The following is an 18,510-nucleotide window of genomic DNA, read 5'->3' as shown; positions in this document are numbered from 1 at the left end:
GATACAAAAGCATGCAAATTGGAACCCCCAATCCCAAACACAGTAACATAAATCAGCACGCACTAAAAACACAGCCCTTTCTTGCCTGACATACAGACAGCGTAACTACAATCACTGAGGCTGAGAGAGTTATTAGTGAAAGTTTAAGGCTACATACCACTTTCCTAAAATGTCCATAGGCAAGACGCTTTCATTTCTTTTAATCCAGAGATTCCAAAAATGGGACAGAAATCTGAGGGAAAGCCCCAAGGCTCTACCTCCCCTCTCCCAGACAGCAGCTCCGGTGAGTTGTGAACGGAGTTTCATAAGACACCTAGGTGTAACTCAATTTCACAAACAGAGCCTCCCACGGCTGACATCAGCAAGCCTACCCAGTGACACCTCCCCACTTCTACTCCTTCCTCTGATCAGCGAGATACAGAGCAAAGTTTTCCCTGGCAGATCTTCCCAGAAGAGAGACACACGTTTTTAAAGGGGGTGTAGCGCGTATCCAGATGCTACTTGCTGGGAAGTAAGTTGCTTTGAATCCAGGCACTGGATTTCACTGGAGGCTGTCTGAGGGAGACATTTCTACCAGGGTTTACTCACCCTGGGCATGAACAGGTTCTACAGGAAGAGCCACAATGCAGCTCAGCTGTGTTTTTCTTTGCGTCCATTCCCACACACATAAAAAAACCAGGGCTGGACTTGAAACATGATCTCTGAAAGCCACCACCTCCCCCTCTTATCACTTACAAATGTGAAACACTAGCACTTTTGCCTTCATTCAGCATGTCCCTGCACTGAGAGCAAACGTGCCGCCTGCAAGCAAAAACCGTACATAAAAGGTGAAGGGCTTCGGTTTATTTAAAGAATTTGAAATAATTAAATGGCAACTGGGTTTGCAAAAGAAGTTATGGGACCGAGACTGAATTTTCAAGTCTAAAAGGCAAAGCCGTTTCCCCACCTGAAATCTTAAAAAGTTCACGGAAAATGTGATTCCATATATGTGCCTGTAACAGCATAGGTGAGCTGGAATGACACAGACTTAATTCGTGATGGCCACTAGGGTGAGGCCGGTAGAGTGTATGGACGGGTTGCATTCCGGTTCCATCACTTAGTTGGAGGGGGGATGGTGGTAAATTGCTTAACTTTACTGTGTCCGTTTTCTCATCTGTAAAATGGGAGCAACGCCTGCTTCAGGGGGCTGTTGGAAGGATTGGGTGAGTAGATGTTCATGAAGCACTTAGCCCAGGGCCTGGTTTAGAGTAAACATTCAGAGTGACAAAGCTAGTTATAACTGCTATGAAGGACTCTCAGCCCGATTCCCTAATTTTATCATGTCTTTGTGAAGGTGGAGGACAGCCATTTAATAGCAGAAACAGACGCAGAAACAGCCGTGTGGATCCCCATCTGTCTTTCCACTGATGAGAAACAATCCAGTTTTTCTGTTGACACATTTGTGTCACTCAGGTTCCAATTCTGCGAGTTTCAACCTCTGTCAAAACTGCTGTTATTTCTGTTGATTTCATCGGTGGTTTCCTGATACACCCTCTAGGTAGGAAATCTGTTCACTGCTCCTGTACCACGGAGGTCACAGAGGAGGAGGGAGGGGCGGGTCAGGGGCACGCCCACAGAAAGACGCACGGCAGCAAGCTCCCTCCTGTCTGGGGTACCCAGAAAAGGAACGTGCCTTGGCAAGTGCAAAAATGCTGAGGAGTATGCACCTGCCACAGGCGAGGGGGAGCTCCCGGGGTAATAAAAGACTCCGGGAAAGCTTTGGACAGAAAGGAACAAACTACCTTTCTGAATCTTACTAAATCAAAATTAGATGTCACCCAAAGGTATACCACCAAGAAAGAATAGGAAAGACATGATCAGAGGTTTTTTTTAATAGCACTTATAATATAGGTTAATCATTTAACTGCAGGTTCACCTGGAAATGACTAAATTTGGGATAGTCACAGCTGTAGTGTATGACTGTATGTCAAACAATGACTCACATCGGGCGATCCCTTGCTGGAACGTGAAGCAAAACCAAATCACTGTATTAGTGATATATTCTTTTTTCATTTTAAAAAAGTTATACTTGATGAATATACTCTTAGTACCCACGATCAAGCTAGTGGATATGTTTTGCCTTCTGGAGTCCCACAAAAAACAGAATTTTGCAGGATCATGGGCTTTTAGAAAGGCAAACTGACCATTGGGACACCTGGGTGGTTCAGTTGGTTGAGTGTCTGACTCTTGGTTTCAGCTCAGGTCATGATCCCAGGATTGTGGAATCGAGCTCCGTGTCCAGCTCCGCGCTAAGCATGGAGCCTGCTTAAGATTCTCTCCCCCTCCCCCTTCCTCTCTCCCCCATCCTTTCTCTCTCTAAAATAAATCAAATGGGAAAAAAAAAAGAAAGAAGAAAGCCAAATGACCACCTTTTATCCGGCCAACCTTCCATCCATCAAGTGCTTTTGTGACCCAGAGTGAGTCTGCCCAACAACCCTATGGGGAGTTACTACTTTTAGCCCCATTTTTCAAGACAGAAAACTGATGCTCAGAGAGGTTTACATAAATTGGCCAAGGTCACAAAGCTAAATGGGAGCAGATGTGGCACAACCAGCCTCAAAAACCACAGTGCCCAATCAGAGCACATCATCATGACTCTCTCATCTGGGAAGACGACTTGATGGAGTTTATAAAAATATGGAGTAATTCTCAGATCTACCTCATGGGGTGGGGTGGGGTGGGGGGAACCCAGCAATTACGACAGCCATTTGCAGGAAAGGACTCTAGGGCCCTCACATTTTACTGGACTAGTGGTTCTCAAGCCAACAACGGTTTACATCACTCCCTACTCTCATCCACAACACAAAGACCACTTGGTGATATCTGGAGACGTTTCTGGTTATCGCACGGCAGGGGTAGGTGCTACGAGCATCTTGTGATAGAAGCCAGGGATTCTGCTGAATATCGTACCATGCTCAGGACAAAATGATCTGGCCCAAAATGTTAACAGTGCAAAAACTGAGAAAGCCTGACTCAGAGGAGAATTTTTGGTGATATCCCTATGATTTGGCAGGTAGAGTGTGTTCAAGAAGATGAAATGTTCCTCCAAGATAATGAACATCGGGGTTCTGTTTTTCTCCGTTGGGTAATCCCTTTAGAGACATATGGTTGTTCAGATTTTCTAAATGGAAATGTTACCCACCAGAAGGACTGGAAACAACGGAGCAGACTAGAAGAGGCCATGCTAACCGTGTCACATGTGCTGAACAAAAATTATGCAACACACCCAAATGGGACACACTCAGGCAACAAAAATTACCTTTTAAGATGTGATATCATAACTTTCCATACATAAAACATCACATCTTAAATGCAAAGAGTACAACATTCTGAGTATTTTAGAAAAGTTCAGATGAAGAAGTTCTGGGCATCAGGAAATGCATAATATAAAACTCTGACCATCCAAGAGGATGTCATCTCCCCAGATTTCCTTTGCAGCTGAATCTCTAACCTCCCAGGACTGACCTAATGACTTCCTGTTAATACATGCAATAGAGTGCTCACGGCACGTGTATGATACAACCAGGGCTGACCTGCTGTTCATGGGCACCTTTTGGAGGTTCACACCTGGCATACAGTTGTAAACTGTATTACATACTTCAGTAAAATCCCCAACTTTGAATATACTTCTCTTTCCAGATGGACCATCATGTCCTTAATGACAGGGACTTGGCTTTTTCCTTAAAAGGAATAAAGAATATAAAGTACTAGCTCAAGGTCCTTCTAAACAGCATGGGCTTATTTCTTTTTGTTGTTGTTGTTGTTAAAATGTAAAACTGGGTGCACTGCACTCTCTCATTAGAAATTTGTTCCCTAAGGATGAACAAATTAAAACCAAACCAATGTTTAGTCACAAGTACAAAGCCAAGAAGCCTTTCCTGTTTATCCCCTTTCAGAGAACTTTGTTTTTCTCCATGCTTTATGTACTAATTTGTTTTCTCGGCATTTGGACGAGTCAATTCTATTAAAGAGCTATGTTTCATTTCTCTACATGCAACAACTCAGCCACTTGGTAAATGCCTAGAAATACAAACTAATAGATTAAGTAATGAAATCTAATGGTTTTGCTGGTCCACCAGCCACTTCCTCTTCTTCACACATCATCTTCTGTTTTTACAGAGAAATCTCTAAGCCTTGAAGCTCTCAGTTTTATAGTGTCCCTACCTCCTTCCCATCAGCACACACTGTTCTCTGACCAGAACATGCCATCCCATTCTTCATAGCCTGACTCCTTCACCCCTTCAGGACCTAGCTGAAATGTCACCTTCCTTAGAGGCCATCCCTGACCCCACTAAGTGTCCCCCACCCATCCCGCTACCGACCCTCCATCTCATTTGTTTCCACCATTCAAAATCTATCACCATGTTTTATTTCTTTGCTCACTGATTAGTTTCTCACAAACCATCCCCCTAAAAGACTTCAGAGAAAACAAACACAGTGTGACAGAAACTACTTATCACTCTCAGGATCTTTTTTTCCTCCTTCCTTTTAGTGAAAGAACACCTTGACTTATGGCTTTGCCTATGGCCACCCACCTAAAGACTACCCTTCCCAGCCTCCCTTGCAATTAGACTTTATGACTAATCAGACTGCTTGCCTTGAATTCTTTCCACCTGCTTCCGGTTGTAAAATGGAAATGGAGACTGCCCAATGCTGAACCAATTCTCTGAGAGTTCCTTGTCAGAAGAACCGCTTAAAATCCTAACTGTGATGAGCTTACAGGAGGGGAAGAAAAACACCTGTGGTATTCAGTAAAACTTCTATAAACCAGAATGTGGTGTGAGGGAAAAATTATCTACTTGGTTAAGGAACTCACTAACCCACTGGGTCCTTCCAATGATCTTTGAAGCGGAGGGAGCAGACAGACTTATTAGAATTTGATAGTTGAGAAAAGAAAGACCCAGAAAGGCTGAGACACAGCTCCAGAACCAGCCAACTGGTTCTTATTTGAAACCCATGCTGTAGGCTTTGAGTTCTCCTCCCGGTGACTCTGCAGAAGGTTTTAACAATCAGATTGATTATTGGTGTGGCCGGAGGTAATTGTACACTTTACAAACAGGATGGACCGGTCTCCAGTTGACATTCTGTAATTGCATTCTTTTTTTTCCACACCATACTTTATTTGGTATTGAAGTATAAAGTGTGACTGGGCAGCACATTTTCCTTTTTCTCCCGCAGTTAACCTCATCTAAAATTTAAGCAGCGTCGGAAGGAGCTTCCAGATGGAGCTCCCTGGCCACGTGGCAATAGTGGAAAAACTAGGAGCGGGGAGAAATGATTGAGATGGCTGTGCTTAGAAAAGTAAGCAAGTCACTGGGTTTAAATGAAATGAACCCTGTAGTTTTATGACCAGGAAACAGGAAGACTTTTGTGCTTGTTACTTAATACATCTGGCTCTAGGCATTTGGGAATTCCAATAGTTGAAAAAAGAAATCAGTTAACTGAAGGCTAGGAACCTTTTCCCCACCCCAAAATGCCCTGGGGTAATGATGCACATCAGAAGACTTTGTTAGCAGTTATAATGCACAAAGATACAAATTGTGAAAGGCATTTTACCCCACTAAGGTCTGCCTATGACACCTTGCCTGGCATGCCTTTTTTATTTCTCCCATCTCTGACAGCTTGTGGTTTTTTCAGGTCAAAGAACTTGCTGGAGGGGTACAAATCAGTCATGACATATATCAAGGCTTCACTTAGCCACTGAGCCACTCTACTTCTTTGTGAAGAAATTATATTTCTCCGTGAAATACTGAGCGAACAATAAAAACCTAGTAGGAACACAGTCTGCATTTTTTTTTTTATTGTAAATCTTCACAATTTTTAAGTTCAAAGGTCCTACGATCTGAAATTAAGTTGAGTTCTGGTACATTTTCACATTCCATAATAGTTTGCAATGACACATTTCATGCATAAAGGGAGGATTAAAAAGAAAAAAAAACTGCTTATGAACTGAATTTTTAATACTCTGAATTTTTGTGGTTTGTAACTCAGAATCTTAAATTTCTCTTAATTTGCATCACGGCCTAGGACACTGTAGTTAATAAATTCACGCAGAGTGCTTAAGAATCTCTGAAAATAGAACATCTGCGTGTGGACTCTTAGATGGAACACTAGGACTATGAGTTTGTAGCAATGCTGGGTCCTTCTCTAACCAACAGTGATCCAAGAATATTTCTCATACCTTTTTTTTTTTCTTCAAGTTTTTATTTAAATTCTAGTTAGTTAACATACAGAGTTATATGGGTTGCAGGATCTCATACCTTTAAAAATTGTCTTTCTCTGTCACTAACAATGAACAACAACCAGTTATGGAGTGATGAATGTGTATCAGGCACAGTGCTGAACATAATCTCTTGTAATTCTTACAAACACCCTATGCAGTTGGTGGCATTACCATCTTGCAGATGAAGAAACTGAGTTTAAAGAGAGATTAAACAACATGGCCAAGGTTACGCAGCGAATGGAACATCAAAGACAGGCTTTGGGTTGCTTCCCAACTTCTTGATCTGCATCTTTATACTACACAGACTGAAAACAATGCTGCCCTTTGACTAGAGAAAGGCTTACAGGCAAAATACAAGAAGAATACCACTGGGAGATACAACAAACATTGTCCTTAACATTCATAGGCTATCACTAATACACATTATGTGCAAAGGACAGAAAGCGTCAGCTTGTGGGTCTTGGACCAACCTTTTTTCAAAATAGCCTTCGGCATCAGTTAGTAGTCTCTTATTATTGGCAAACATTCTCCCTCCTGGCCTGTGCTTAAGCTACATAATTATAATTTTTTTCTAACATTTATTCATTTTTGAGAGACAGAGACAGAGCATGAGCAGGAAAGGGGCAGAGAGAGGGGGAGACACAGAATCGGAAGCAGGCTCCAGGATCTCAGCTGTCAGCACAGAGCCCGATGGGGCGCTGGAACCCATGAACTGCGAGATCGTGACCTGAGTCGAAATTGGTAGCTTAACCAACTGAGCCACCCAGGCGCCCCATTAAGCTACATAATTACAAGCCAGCGGGCATGCGTAACAAAGGGCTCAAGAGGCTAAGGATCTCCAGGGTCCCCCATTCCAGCCTCTGTTTCAGAATCTGCCCATCTGACCTTCATTCCTGCTCGGCTACAGGTAACTTGCTGCATGTACAGGTCATGCAAACAGCTGAAGCATGATCCTTCTTCTTATAAATCAATGCTCATGACCCTTGAAATCATGGATTCTTTCATTTGTACCAACTGGGCCAGGGCAGTGACATATGGAACATCCTCCCTCCAATTAAACCATAAGTTGCTTGGACATGGAAAAATAAACATATGGAAGCAAAAATCCATCACTGGATTTTAACAGAAGGAGGAGAAAGTAAACAGTGGTATGGAGTGGACACCTGCAAAAATGACCAGAAAAGAGAGGATGAGGCAGTGACAGCACAAGATGCCCTGTTAATGGTCCTTTTTGAATTGAATGGCATGTCTTGAAAATGAAATAGGAAAGCCCTGCAAATTGAAAAAAGCAAATGTCTTCTGATCCTTGTCTAAACTCTGGAATGAACAAGCAAGCCTGATTGTGATCAGTGTCAAACAATATTTACCGATTTCTATGAAACTGTGAATGTAAAGAAAGGGATGTGAGTCATGAGCAACTGAGAGGAAATTAGCTGCAGTATTTACTGTGCAGACTCTGATTCACCATTATTTTGGGAGAAAGCCTGGTTGTTTTTAGTCAATGCATTTACATTCCGTGGGCTTCTTAATTTCATGAAGAAACATTAGCTAAGAAATGACTTGTGAGTCAATTTAAGTTAATATATTACACGCAGGATTCAGCAAAACCAGTGAGACTCCTACATGTTATTTCTTAAAGCAAAATTCAGAGGAGAAATAAATTACCAAAACAAAAAATGTTAATATAGGTTGAGGTCTACCTTAAGGAAACATGATAAGCAATAATTTGGTTTTATTAAATAGATCAACTAAGGGTTAGGTACATGCCTTGGCTGGGATTCATTATTCTCCCTCTCTGTCACCCCCCAACCCCCCCCACCAGCCATGGACTCCCACAGTTACCAACCATAATGTCCATCAAAAGAGAAATCAGTTAAATGAATACTGTATTTCACATAATGGATGCTAGGCAGCTTTAAAAAGAATGAAAAGAGATGTGTTTATAAAGCGACCTGAAGAAGTAAGACATAGTATGAAATAGTGTGCATAGAAAGCTTTCTCTTTCTGGAAAGCTTAGGATATACGCTGAAAAGTCTCACTGAGCCAGTATCCTTCTCTTGACAGCGGTTATCATGGGAAAGGAATGGGGACTACCCTAATTCACATGTTTCTGTGGTTTGCTTTTTTTCATTTGTTTTCACAATGGATATGTATAGCTTTTGGTAAACAGTTAAAATAAATAACTATAAATAGAAATGATTTTGAACAAAAGTGTATGCCTGTCATTTCTAACATTATTTATTACAGATTTGGTCTTCAAGGCAAATTTTAAACTAGGAACAACATTATTCATATCCCTCCTGGAAACTGAGTATATCTTGCTTCAATTGATCTTGGTCACAGGGCTCACAGAGACACAACTGTAATTATATGACTGCATACATGCTGTCTTACTGTTCCTCACACAGATGGATATCGGCTGTGAGGTGATGTGTTATTATTTTTAGCGATGATTTCTGATAAAGAGCCTCAATGCCCAACTAGTCTGCTCCCCTTGGCCACCCTTTTGTGTTGTTTGTGTGAGATTCACAACCATAAAGTGGGGAGAAAAGAGGAGCTTTCTTATTTTCTTAAAGAAAGATGGTGCACATTGATAGAAGCTGAAAACGCACAGAGAATGAAGAACACCGTGGTATGATTACAAGGGTCGCTTTAGGAACAATATGGCTGTTTTTCTAATAGACATTAAAGCATGAGACAGATGGAAATGGTAGGAGTTATTTAAGGCTGCGATGTCGGAGTGTGATAACACATGGTCTGCTATTATAGGCCATTGTTCCACTGCAGTGACTCCCAGTGATGGCAGGAGAGCATAGTGAGGGCAGCAAAAGCAGCCAGAGCTGTATGAGTAAGACTTTATGTCATTATAATTCACAGGGGGCCAGGGCAGGCGGGTGGCGATCTATATGGACTCATCCATTCTCACGTGGGCAAAAAAGTATGGTACGTCTGTGCTTGGATCAGGAGAGCTACATAGCCAAAGTCCAAAACGAAAATAATGCAATTTATTAGCTCTGGAAACCCCAAACCTGATAGAGTTCCCTTCCATATACAGCACGTGACATAATTTTCTTTACAAATAGCAGGCAGGTTTAGCGTAGAAAACTGTGAAACAAAGATAAGTGAAAATAGCAGCGGTAGTAAAAAGATTAGTTGTAACTGCATTACGAAGAGGGAACCAGCACCAAAGAATCTGGCTTCTCTCTTCACAATTCATCCATCTGTTTATCCATCCAGTGCAAACAAGTGTTATGTATGTATGTGTATGTACATACCTATATAATTTACATATAAACTTATACTAACATTACCTATAATTATGTGTATAAATAAATATATCATATCTATATAACAGATCGATATATAAAATTTAGAAAACAAAATGCCATCATCATGTTCAAATGGCCTTAAAATAGAAATCTAGGGGTGCCTGAGTGGCTCAGTAGGTTAAGCGTCTGACTCTTGATTTCAGCTTGGGTCAGGATCTCAGAGTTGGGGGATCGAGCCCTGCATGGGGCTACGTGCTGAGCCTGCTTGGGATTCTCTGCCCCTCTCCCCTGCTCATGCTCTCTCTGAAAATAAATAATACACATTAAAAAGAGAGTAATCTAGTTGTATGCCTTTATAAATGAAACTGTGATCAACATCCTTAAATCTTAGTACATAACTTTATTTCCTTAGAGTAAATGATCAGATCAGAATCACTGTATAAAGGTACATAAATTAGTTATAAAAAGTATTTTTCCCTTAACCTGAGCCTCCTCTGAACCCACAGCTTCACTAACCAAAGTTCTTTGTCTGAGACTGTTCGGTGCCCCTTAAAGCAACATTGCCAAATCCAGAGCAGCTCAGGTTCTCCTAAGTGTCTAAAATGATTCATACTTACTTTCCGAGGTTTCACTTTATCTTGCAGATCATACTGGCCGATTCCTTTGTAGCTGATTCCAAGCCACCAAGGAAGTCCTTGTTTATCCTGGAAAATGGAAAAGGATGAGAACCGAGCCCTTAATTGTTCAATCTTCTAGAGCTGAAGATCTACCAATTTCATAATTTACCAAGTATCAACTAGTCAAAATAAAGCTGGCTTGGTAAACAAAACATTACTTACACACCTAACTTGTTTTTAAAATGCCTTCAAATAAGATCTTTAAGTTAAAACAGATTAATACTATCAATACCACCAAAAAGGATGAAACATTACTGTCTTGACTGAACATCTGGAGAGAAGAAATAAAATGTAAAAACTAATCCAGAGTATAAAGCCAGTTATCCATTTAAAAAAGAAAAGAAAGAAAAAAGAGAAAGAAAAAAAAAAAAAGCTCTCTGCTCTCTTGATTAGAAACCAACTATAAAGGTCAGGGAAGTTTCCAAAGAATTATAAAGATGAGAAAAGAGGTCCCAAACCTGATGTTTATAATCTAGTTAACAGTGAGCATGGGAATACTGAAAAGTTCTTTTGGAGAACTGTATGATTCAATGGCAGGATGTTTGAATAATCACTTTGAGGTACATATGGGGAGGGGAGGAATTTTTTTTTTCATAATCTTTTTTTTTTTCCAAAATCTTTTAGGTCTTGCCAAAGTAAAGGACGCACTGACACAAGGAAAGAAAAATTTAGGCTTAAACATATACCTGTATACAAACAAATTAAGAATCAGAAGAAATTAGAGGCGCTTGGGTGGCTCAGTCGGTTGAGTGTCCAACCTGATTTCGGCTCAGGTCATGATCTCATGGTCTATGAGTTCGAGCCCCACATTGGGCTACTCACTGACAGTGAGGAGTCTGTTTGGGATTCTCTCTCTGCCCCTCTCCTGCTCTCACACACACACACACACCCACACACACACACTCTCTCTCTCTCTCTCTCAAAATGAATAAACTTAAAAAAAAAACAATAATCTGTAGAAATTAAAGTTGAAATGGTACTTATTTTTAGTACAAGGTGCCCTCATTATGCAAGTATTTATTGTTCAATCCCCTACTATTTTGAACTGCAAACACTGTTGTAACTGGAAGAGTCACTCATGATTGATCAACGATAAAATTATTCCCTTCAAACAAGATTCCCTCCTTAACACTGCTTTATCCCTTACCATCTCAAAATATTTCTTAGTCTCTCCCTGCTTGAAAACACCTGAAAACAATACACAAATACAAACTATACCAATTGAAAATTGGTATTGCAAATCCTGCAAAAATTTGAGAACTTTATGAAGTATTGAAATGACAATGTAGAGTTTATGATTCTTGGGACACCCAGCTGGCTCAGTTGGTGAAGCATGTAACTATCGATCTTGGGGTTGTGAGTTCGAGCCCCACGTTGGGGGTAAAGATTACTTAAAAATAAAATCTTAAAAAAAAAAGAAAGTTTATGATTCCCAGATAAAGGGGCTATCAAGAGAATATCTGGGGGGTGCCTGGGGGTTCAGTTGGTTAACCATCTGACTTCAGCTCAGGTCATGATCTAGCGGTTTGTGAGTCTGAGCCCTCTATTGGGCTCTGTGCTGACAGCTGAGTCTGGAGCCTGCTTTGGTTTCTGTGTCTCCCTCTCTCTCTCTGCCCCTCCCCAGTTCGCACTCTATCTCTCTCTCAAAAATAAATAAATATTAAAAAAAATTTTTTTTAAAAAGAGAGGGGCGCTTGGGTGGCTCAGTCAGTTAAGTGTCCGACTTTGGCTAAGGTCATGAACTCACAGATCAAGGGTTTGAGCCCCACATCAGGCTCTGTGCTGACAGCTCAGAGTCTTTAACCTGCTTCAAATTCTGTGTGTGTATCTGTCTCTCTCTGCCCCTCCACCCAATCATGCTCTGTCTCTCTCTGTCTCAAAAACACATAAACATAAAAAAATTTTAATTAAAAACAAAGAGAATATCTGGTAGCATTAGGCAGGTGAACAACTGGGGAAGAGAAATAGCAGTTAAAATAGATAAAAGGAATAGATGTGCCAAAAGAGAATAATCTGAGTATGTTAGGATTAATAGGGATTTGTGGAAAACATCTGAACACAGCAAGTATTTTGCAAAAAGAGCGTGCTTTATAATTGGCTATCAATGACAAGGCATAATCAGGTTTTTGTAAAAAAAAAAAAAAAAATCAATCGTATTTTATTTTATTATTTTTTAAATAAGTAATTAATTGTGTTTTTTATGCTGAAATTTACAGAGATAATTTGCACAAATATGCATATTAATTTATGTGATTTTAGAAGTTGGTGCTATTCACTAATTCCCAAAGTCACATGGGTATTATGAAAGCTTTGTCATGTAAAAGTATTTACCTTTACTGCATAATAATGGACTCCATAGGTTGGTAGAGCTTCTACTATTTTCATATACCTATGAAAAATGAATAGTATATATTATAATCTCTTCATAAATTAGAGGATTCTTTCGGGAAAAATGATGTACAGAAGCACAATTTGTATGTACTTTCCTCATTACAACCATGACTAATGTCTTTGACTACGGTAGAAATAGAATAAGCCATTCTAGGGAGTAATATATTTTACCTTACCCAAATGTTAGGAAGTTGCTAACAAAACTTCAATTTCCAAAAGCTACAGGAAATGTTAATTTCTGCATATTAAGATTTCTATGGCGGGGCGCCTGGGTGGCGCAGTCGGTTAAGCGTCCGACTTCAGCCAGGTCACGATCTCGCGGTCCGTGAGTTCGAGCCCCGCGTCAGGCTCTGGGCTGATGGCTCGGAGCCTGGAGCCTGTTTCCGATTCTGTGTCTCCCTCTCTCTCTGCCCCTCCCCCGTTCATGCTCTGTCTCTCTCTGTCCCAAAAATAAATAAAAAAATGTTGAAAAAAAAAAAAAAAAAAAAAAAAGATTTCTATGGCTTAGAACATACTGTACTGTATTGTAACCCCAAATTGCAAGTATTTTTTAAACTAAGCACTTAATGATGCAAAGCAATGAGAATCAGCTTCTCGGTCATGCTTGTAGTAAGTAAAAAATAAAACAATTCTGGGGCACCTGGCTGGCTTAGTCGGTAGAGCACATGGGGTTGATCTTGGGGTTGTGAGCTAGAGCCCCGTGTTGGGCATAGAGATTACATACATACGTCCATACATGCATAAGTACATAAACAGTTAAAAAAATAAACTGATCCCATTTACTGACTACTAAACTCTCAGGAATATATGCTTTACTCTTAGGTCTAAACTCTAATAAGAAATATGTACCTAAAAAGGGTGAATTTTATTATATACTGTATATACAATTTTGTTGTATTTAAAAAATGTGTTCCCCAAAATAAAAATTAATGATGCTACTATTTACTATTTTTAATTCAACAAATATTTATTGTGTACTTCTAAGGTTTTATGGAGTGAATTATATTGTGTAAGACTTCCTCTCTGTTCACAAAGACTTGAGGTTCCTGTTTAGTACAAGTGGACTTTTTTTTTTTTAACTTTTTAAAAAATGTTTCTTTATTTTTGAGAGCTAGAGAGACAAAGTACAAGTGGGGGAGGACAGAAACAGAGGGAGACACAGAATCTGACAGGCTCCAGGCTGTGAGCTGTCAGCACAGAGCTCAGCACAGAGCCCAACACGGGGCACCAACTCACCAACCACGAGATCATGATCATGATCATGGCTGAAGTCAGCCACTTAACCGAATGAGCCACCCAGGCGCCCCTCAAGTGGACTTTTTAATGCCATTTTGAATATCAATTGCTCTGGATTTTGTAATTAATACTTCGATACTTTTTAAAAAGTAAATGACCTATATGTAAATGAATGTAAGAGGTTAGGTAAATGGGGGCTCCTGGGTGGCTCGGTCGGTAAGCATTCGATTTCAGCTCAGGTCATTATTTCACGGTTTGTGAGTTCAAGCCCTGCCTTGGGCCCTCTGCTGTCAGCAGAGAGCCCGCTTAGGATCCTCTGACCCCCTCTACCTCTCCCCTGCTTGTGCTCTTTCTCTCTCTCTCTCTCTCAAAAATAAACAAACATTAAAGAAAAGAGAGAGAGGTTAATGGTAAATGTGCCAACAACATTCAACAAGTACACTGCACAGCCAAGATCCTAACAGAGAGTTGGATTCCACCGTCTAGAGCTTTAGCCACCAAGTTAGTCTAGTATTTGGAACCACAACGATAATGATCAGGGGAAGTAAAAGGACTCTGCATTTAAGCAACGGCACTTCATAACATGCTCATTAGCCTAACCTAAAATCCTTCAGGGAAAATTTTTACACCTCTTTTGTCCCTCCCAGAAAACAGGAACAATGAGTTCAAATGTCAAGGGTTCAATTTCAGGACTGCTAATTTTTGATTTCTGCCTTGGAGATCACAGGGTGTTTTGTGATGAAAAGGAGATTAGTGCCAGTGGTGGAGGTGTGAGGGAAATCTACACACTGGCCAGAGGAATAGCAATCTCCAAGTTCTTATTTTGGTTCTTACGTGCTCGGAGCGACATTCCCGCAGGTTTTTACAAGAACGTCTATGGCCATAAAAGTTATTCTACAATTACTAGAGCAATAATGCTATATTCATTTTTATAATTTTTAAAATTTAAATTTATAAATTTAGTTTTTTATAATTTTAAAACTTTAACGTAGCTTGTGAACTATTGTTAATAAATGAATGGTTACTCTATAAGTCTAAAATGCAGAAATAGGGGCACCTGGCTGGCTTAGTCGGTAGAGCATGTGACTCTTGATCTCTGGGTTGTGAGTTCAAGCCCCAAATTAGGTATAGAGATTACTTAAAAATAAAAACTAAAAAAAAAATAGAATAAAATGCAGAAATATATCACTGTCCGTTATTGGTAGCATGAAGATATAGACAACCCAACACCAACACTGTATGCTCCACCCAAAATAGAGTCACAAGCCAGGCAACCACACATGGCCTCCAGATAGGTTTTCTTTGGCTCAGATTGTAATAAAATTTTCTTAAAATTGCTTTGCAATGTTTAAATTGGGATTTAAAAATCAGAATTTCCAGTACTTCTTAGACAGTATCAGGTCTGACATTAGGCCTGATTTCCGGAGCTGAATCACCTTGCCTCTACCCAGGGTAATAGCTCTCCAGATCACCTCAATCCCCACCATTCCCTATTACCCTACACCTGGCCTACATGTCTCATTTTTGCTACCTGCCTGACACTGGTAGGCCTCTGAATTGATGACATTAACTATGGAATGACCCAAGGCATTTTATAATTCATATGAAGGTATTTCTAACCAGATGGGGACTATATACAAACAAAATATACAACAGAAATCATTTCAGATGATTTCTTCAAACAGGAGACATTAAGATTATATCTAAGCAAAAGGAAAGACAGATACTTACTGAACCACAGCTTGACCCCGGGTCAGACCTTTGATTTTCAAATAATGCTCAATCACCCTGTCCTCACTGTGAAACAAGCAAATGAGAAATATGGCAATGTATGATTATATGAGGTACAGACTCATTTTCAAGATTCTCAGGTGGCTTATTGAGAAACAAGAAAAATGCCTTCACTAACCTGTTTGGGATACAGAAGCTGGATGACTTTTGTTTTTGTAGAACATGGATTTCTGAACCTCAGACAGGACTACCTCATCATGATTTCTGATTTAAATTTTATATGCTATATAATATATTAATATGTTTTAAAACTTAATCTATTGGAAAAGAACAGGATTTCAATTTATCAAATGAAAAACTAGTATTTTTTGCCATAATTGAATGGGACAAAACAAATACAAAATAATGTCACTAAATGCTAAGTAGTGAGCCTTGCTAGGGAAATTAAAAGGCTTAAAAAAAGAGATCAGCAAGTATTAAATACATTTTTAAAAATTATCCATGAAGATTTAGAAAGGATTAAAACTGTTCTGAGTCTTGTACAATCCAAAACACTCTCTTGTCACTCACTACCTGGGGACACAATGTTTTCAGAGAAAACCCTTCATTATTGTCCCAGCATAAAACTTGTTGACTGGAGGGGCACCTGGCTGGCTTAGTCAGTAGAACATGAGACTCTTGATCTTGGGGTCATGGGTTTGAGCCTCACATTGGAGGCAGACATTACTTAATAAAAAAAAAAGTTAAAAAAAAAAACAACTTGTTGGCGAGAAAGGCAGAACTAGGCTGCAGTCTGTCACCTTCAGAAAACAATTTTTTTTAAATGTTTATTTTATATATTTTTTGAGAGAGACAGACCATAAGTGGGGCAGGGGCAGAGAGAGAGGGAGACACAAAACCTGAAGCAGGCTCCAGGCTCTGATCTCTCAGCACAGACTCAGATGAGGGGCTTGAACTCACGAACCACAAGATCATGACCTGACCCGAAGTCGGACGCTTAACCGACTGAGCCACGCAGGCACCCCTGAAGTCTGTCACCTTTGCTGTCACTGAGCTACTGTTCTTTTCTTTCAGATACCTATCATATCTCAAATATAACCTAGAAAGATAAATGTTTTTATCTCTACACAACCAGTAATCAGTGGTAAAAGGCCTTTTTTTTTTTTCTTTTCTTTTCTTAAGAAACTATCACTTAACATGATTTGTTTGGAAGATTCCAGACTGAGGAAGGAATGTAGCCTCAGTACACACTTTCACTCTTTATTTGGGAACTGCAGTCCAACTTCCATTATTAAAGCTATTCATGGGGGAGCCTGGGTGGCTCAGTCACTTAAGCGTCTGACTCTTGATTTTGGCTCAGGTCATGATTTCATGGTTCATGAGTTTGAGTCCTGTGTTGGGCTCTGTGCTGCCAGTGTGGAGCCTGCTTGGGATTCTCTCTCTCTCTTTCTCTGCTGGTCCCCCACGTCTCCACTCAAAATAAATGAACTTAAAAAAAACCACTCTTCATGTTGAATATTTATTTTGTAATCCATTTTTTTTATGGAAAGTAAAACTATTTTCAAGATTCAAAGCCCTAAATCAAGGAAACTATATTTAAAGGGGCTGTAACTAACTCAAGGGGGAAAAACATATCCTACCAGGAAAAATGTTGAACGGAAAATGGGTACTATGGCTTCATTAAACGGAATCACTCAAAATACACAACAATTTTTGACCATGGGAGAAACCTCTGTTCACTCAGGTAATTTCTGGGTAGTGAGAAAACCTCTATCCGGGGAAATTTGTATTTTATAACACGTATATTACACGCTGCTAGATTAAGGCCACATCACACAGTGACTGCACACGTACTGAGCATTATGTTCCCTTAAAAGCATATTCTATACAGACTTTTTGCGTGTGCGAATGAGAAAGCATGCAGCCACTCTTCACTAATGACTACATTCGTGGTACAACAATCGCCAGTAAGTTCTGACAAGACCCTTTCATGGAAAGGATCAAGTCTACTTATGGTCACCCTGACACATGTGATTTGATACTTTCTGCACTCATATCTCTTTTAGTTTCCTGAAAAGCACGCAGTTCTCAATGGAGGCTATGACAACGGGGTCACCTGTTGTCATGCTTTGGCTTACCAGTAAGCCAGGGATGGATGTTCCTGAAGGGTTTTGGTTGGAAAGGCTGGTAATGTCTTTAAGTCTTTCCGGGCATTTTCATCACTGAAAAGAAGAGTAATGCAGTAATGTCAGTCACTGTTACCTAAACTATCATCCGAGCTAGTCACTAGATGAAATCTGATAAGTAACGACACTACACCAGGCTCTAGCAAAATGCGGTCAGCACATATAAGGCTACGGATTCAATTCCCCCAAAGGACAACCCGCCGAACCATGTGACATTTTGAAGTTTTTAAAAAGACACACACAAAAATTAAAATAACAGTATTCAGGTGCCATAATCCCATTTTCCTTACCCTCCTGATAAACCTGCAGCTATTTTTATTGTATATTTCTATGTATAGCTATTCTGTTACCTAATTATTATGAGACTGAACTCAGGACCCATCTAATTATTATTATAACTGTGGATATTCCATATTCCATTTTCACACAGCATTCTTCAAATTTTATTACACACCTTCTCTGTGTGCCTATAGCACTCTCATAGTGATCTTCAGTGGCACATAATATTCACCATGCTGGAATATTGATTATCATAAAACCACTCATATAGTATCATCATTTTCTCATAAAAGGTATCAATTCAATAAAAAGGTTTGTATAGACTTTACTATTACTTGTCTGTTGTTTCCTTACCATGCTCTGAAATAAAATGGATCAAGTTGGCCATTTGTGAAAAACACTTGAAAGAAGAGGACTTGAAAACGTGTGTCTAATGAAACCCCAGATATCGTTCAAATTGCATCAAGTGAATTAAAAAT

The 18,510-nt window shown here is 39.8% G+C and overlaps 1 protein-coding gene across 13 annotated transcripts in view; it reads right to left on the bottom strand.

The window, feature by feature from the left end:
• Positions 1–18,510, bottom strand: part of FRMD4B (FERM domain containing 4B) — a 323,079-nt gene that overhangs the window by 26,879 nt on the left and 277,690 nt on the right. For all 13 annotated transcript variants that reach the window (XM_058728806.1, XM_058728805.1, XM_058728811.1 and 10 more), the window contains 4 exons: positions 17,705–17,788; positions 15,567–15,632; positions 12,540–12,597; positions 10,149–10,235 (listed from right to left, as the gene is read on the bottom strand). In XM_058728806.1, the coding sequence (XP_058584789.1) occupies positions 10,149–10,235; positions 12,540–12,597; positions 15,567–15,632; positions 17,705–17,788 (295 nt within the window). The remainder of the gene's footprint in view (positions 1–10,148; positions 10,236–12,539; positions 12,598–15,566; positions 15,633–17,704; positions 17,789–18,510) is intronic.

This window comes from Neofelis nebulosa, chromosome 4 (assembly GCF_028018385.1).
Source record: "Neofelis nebulosa isolate mNeoNeb1 chromosome 4, mNeoNeb1.pri, whole genome shotgun sequence".
NCBI lineage: Eukaryota > Metazoa > Chordata > Mammalia > Carnivora > Felidae > Neofelis > Neofelis nebulosa.
Note: the sequence above shows the minus strand (reverse complement) of the source record. Positions and strands in the feature narration are given on the sequence as shown.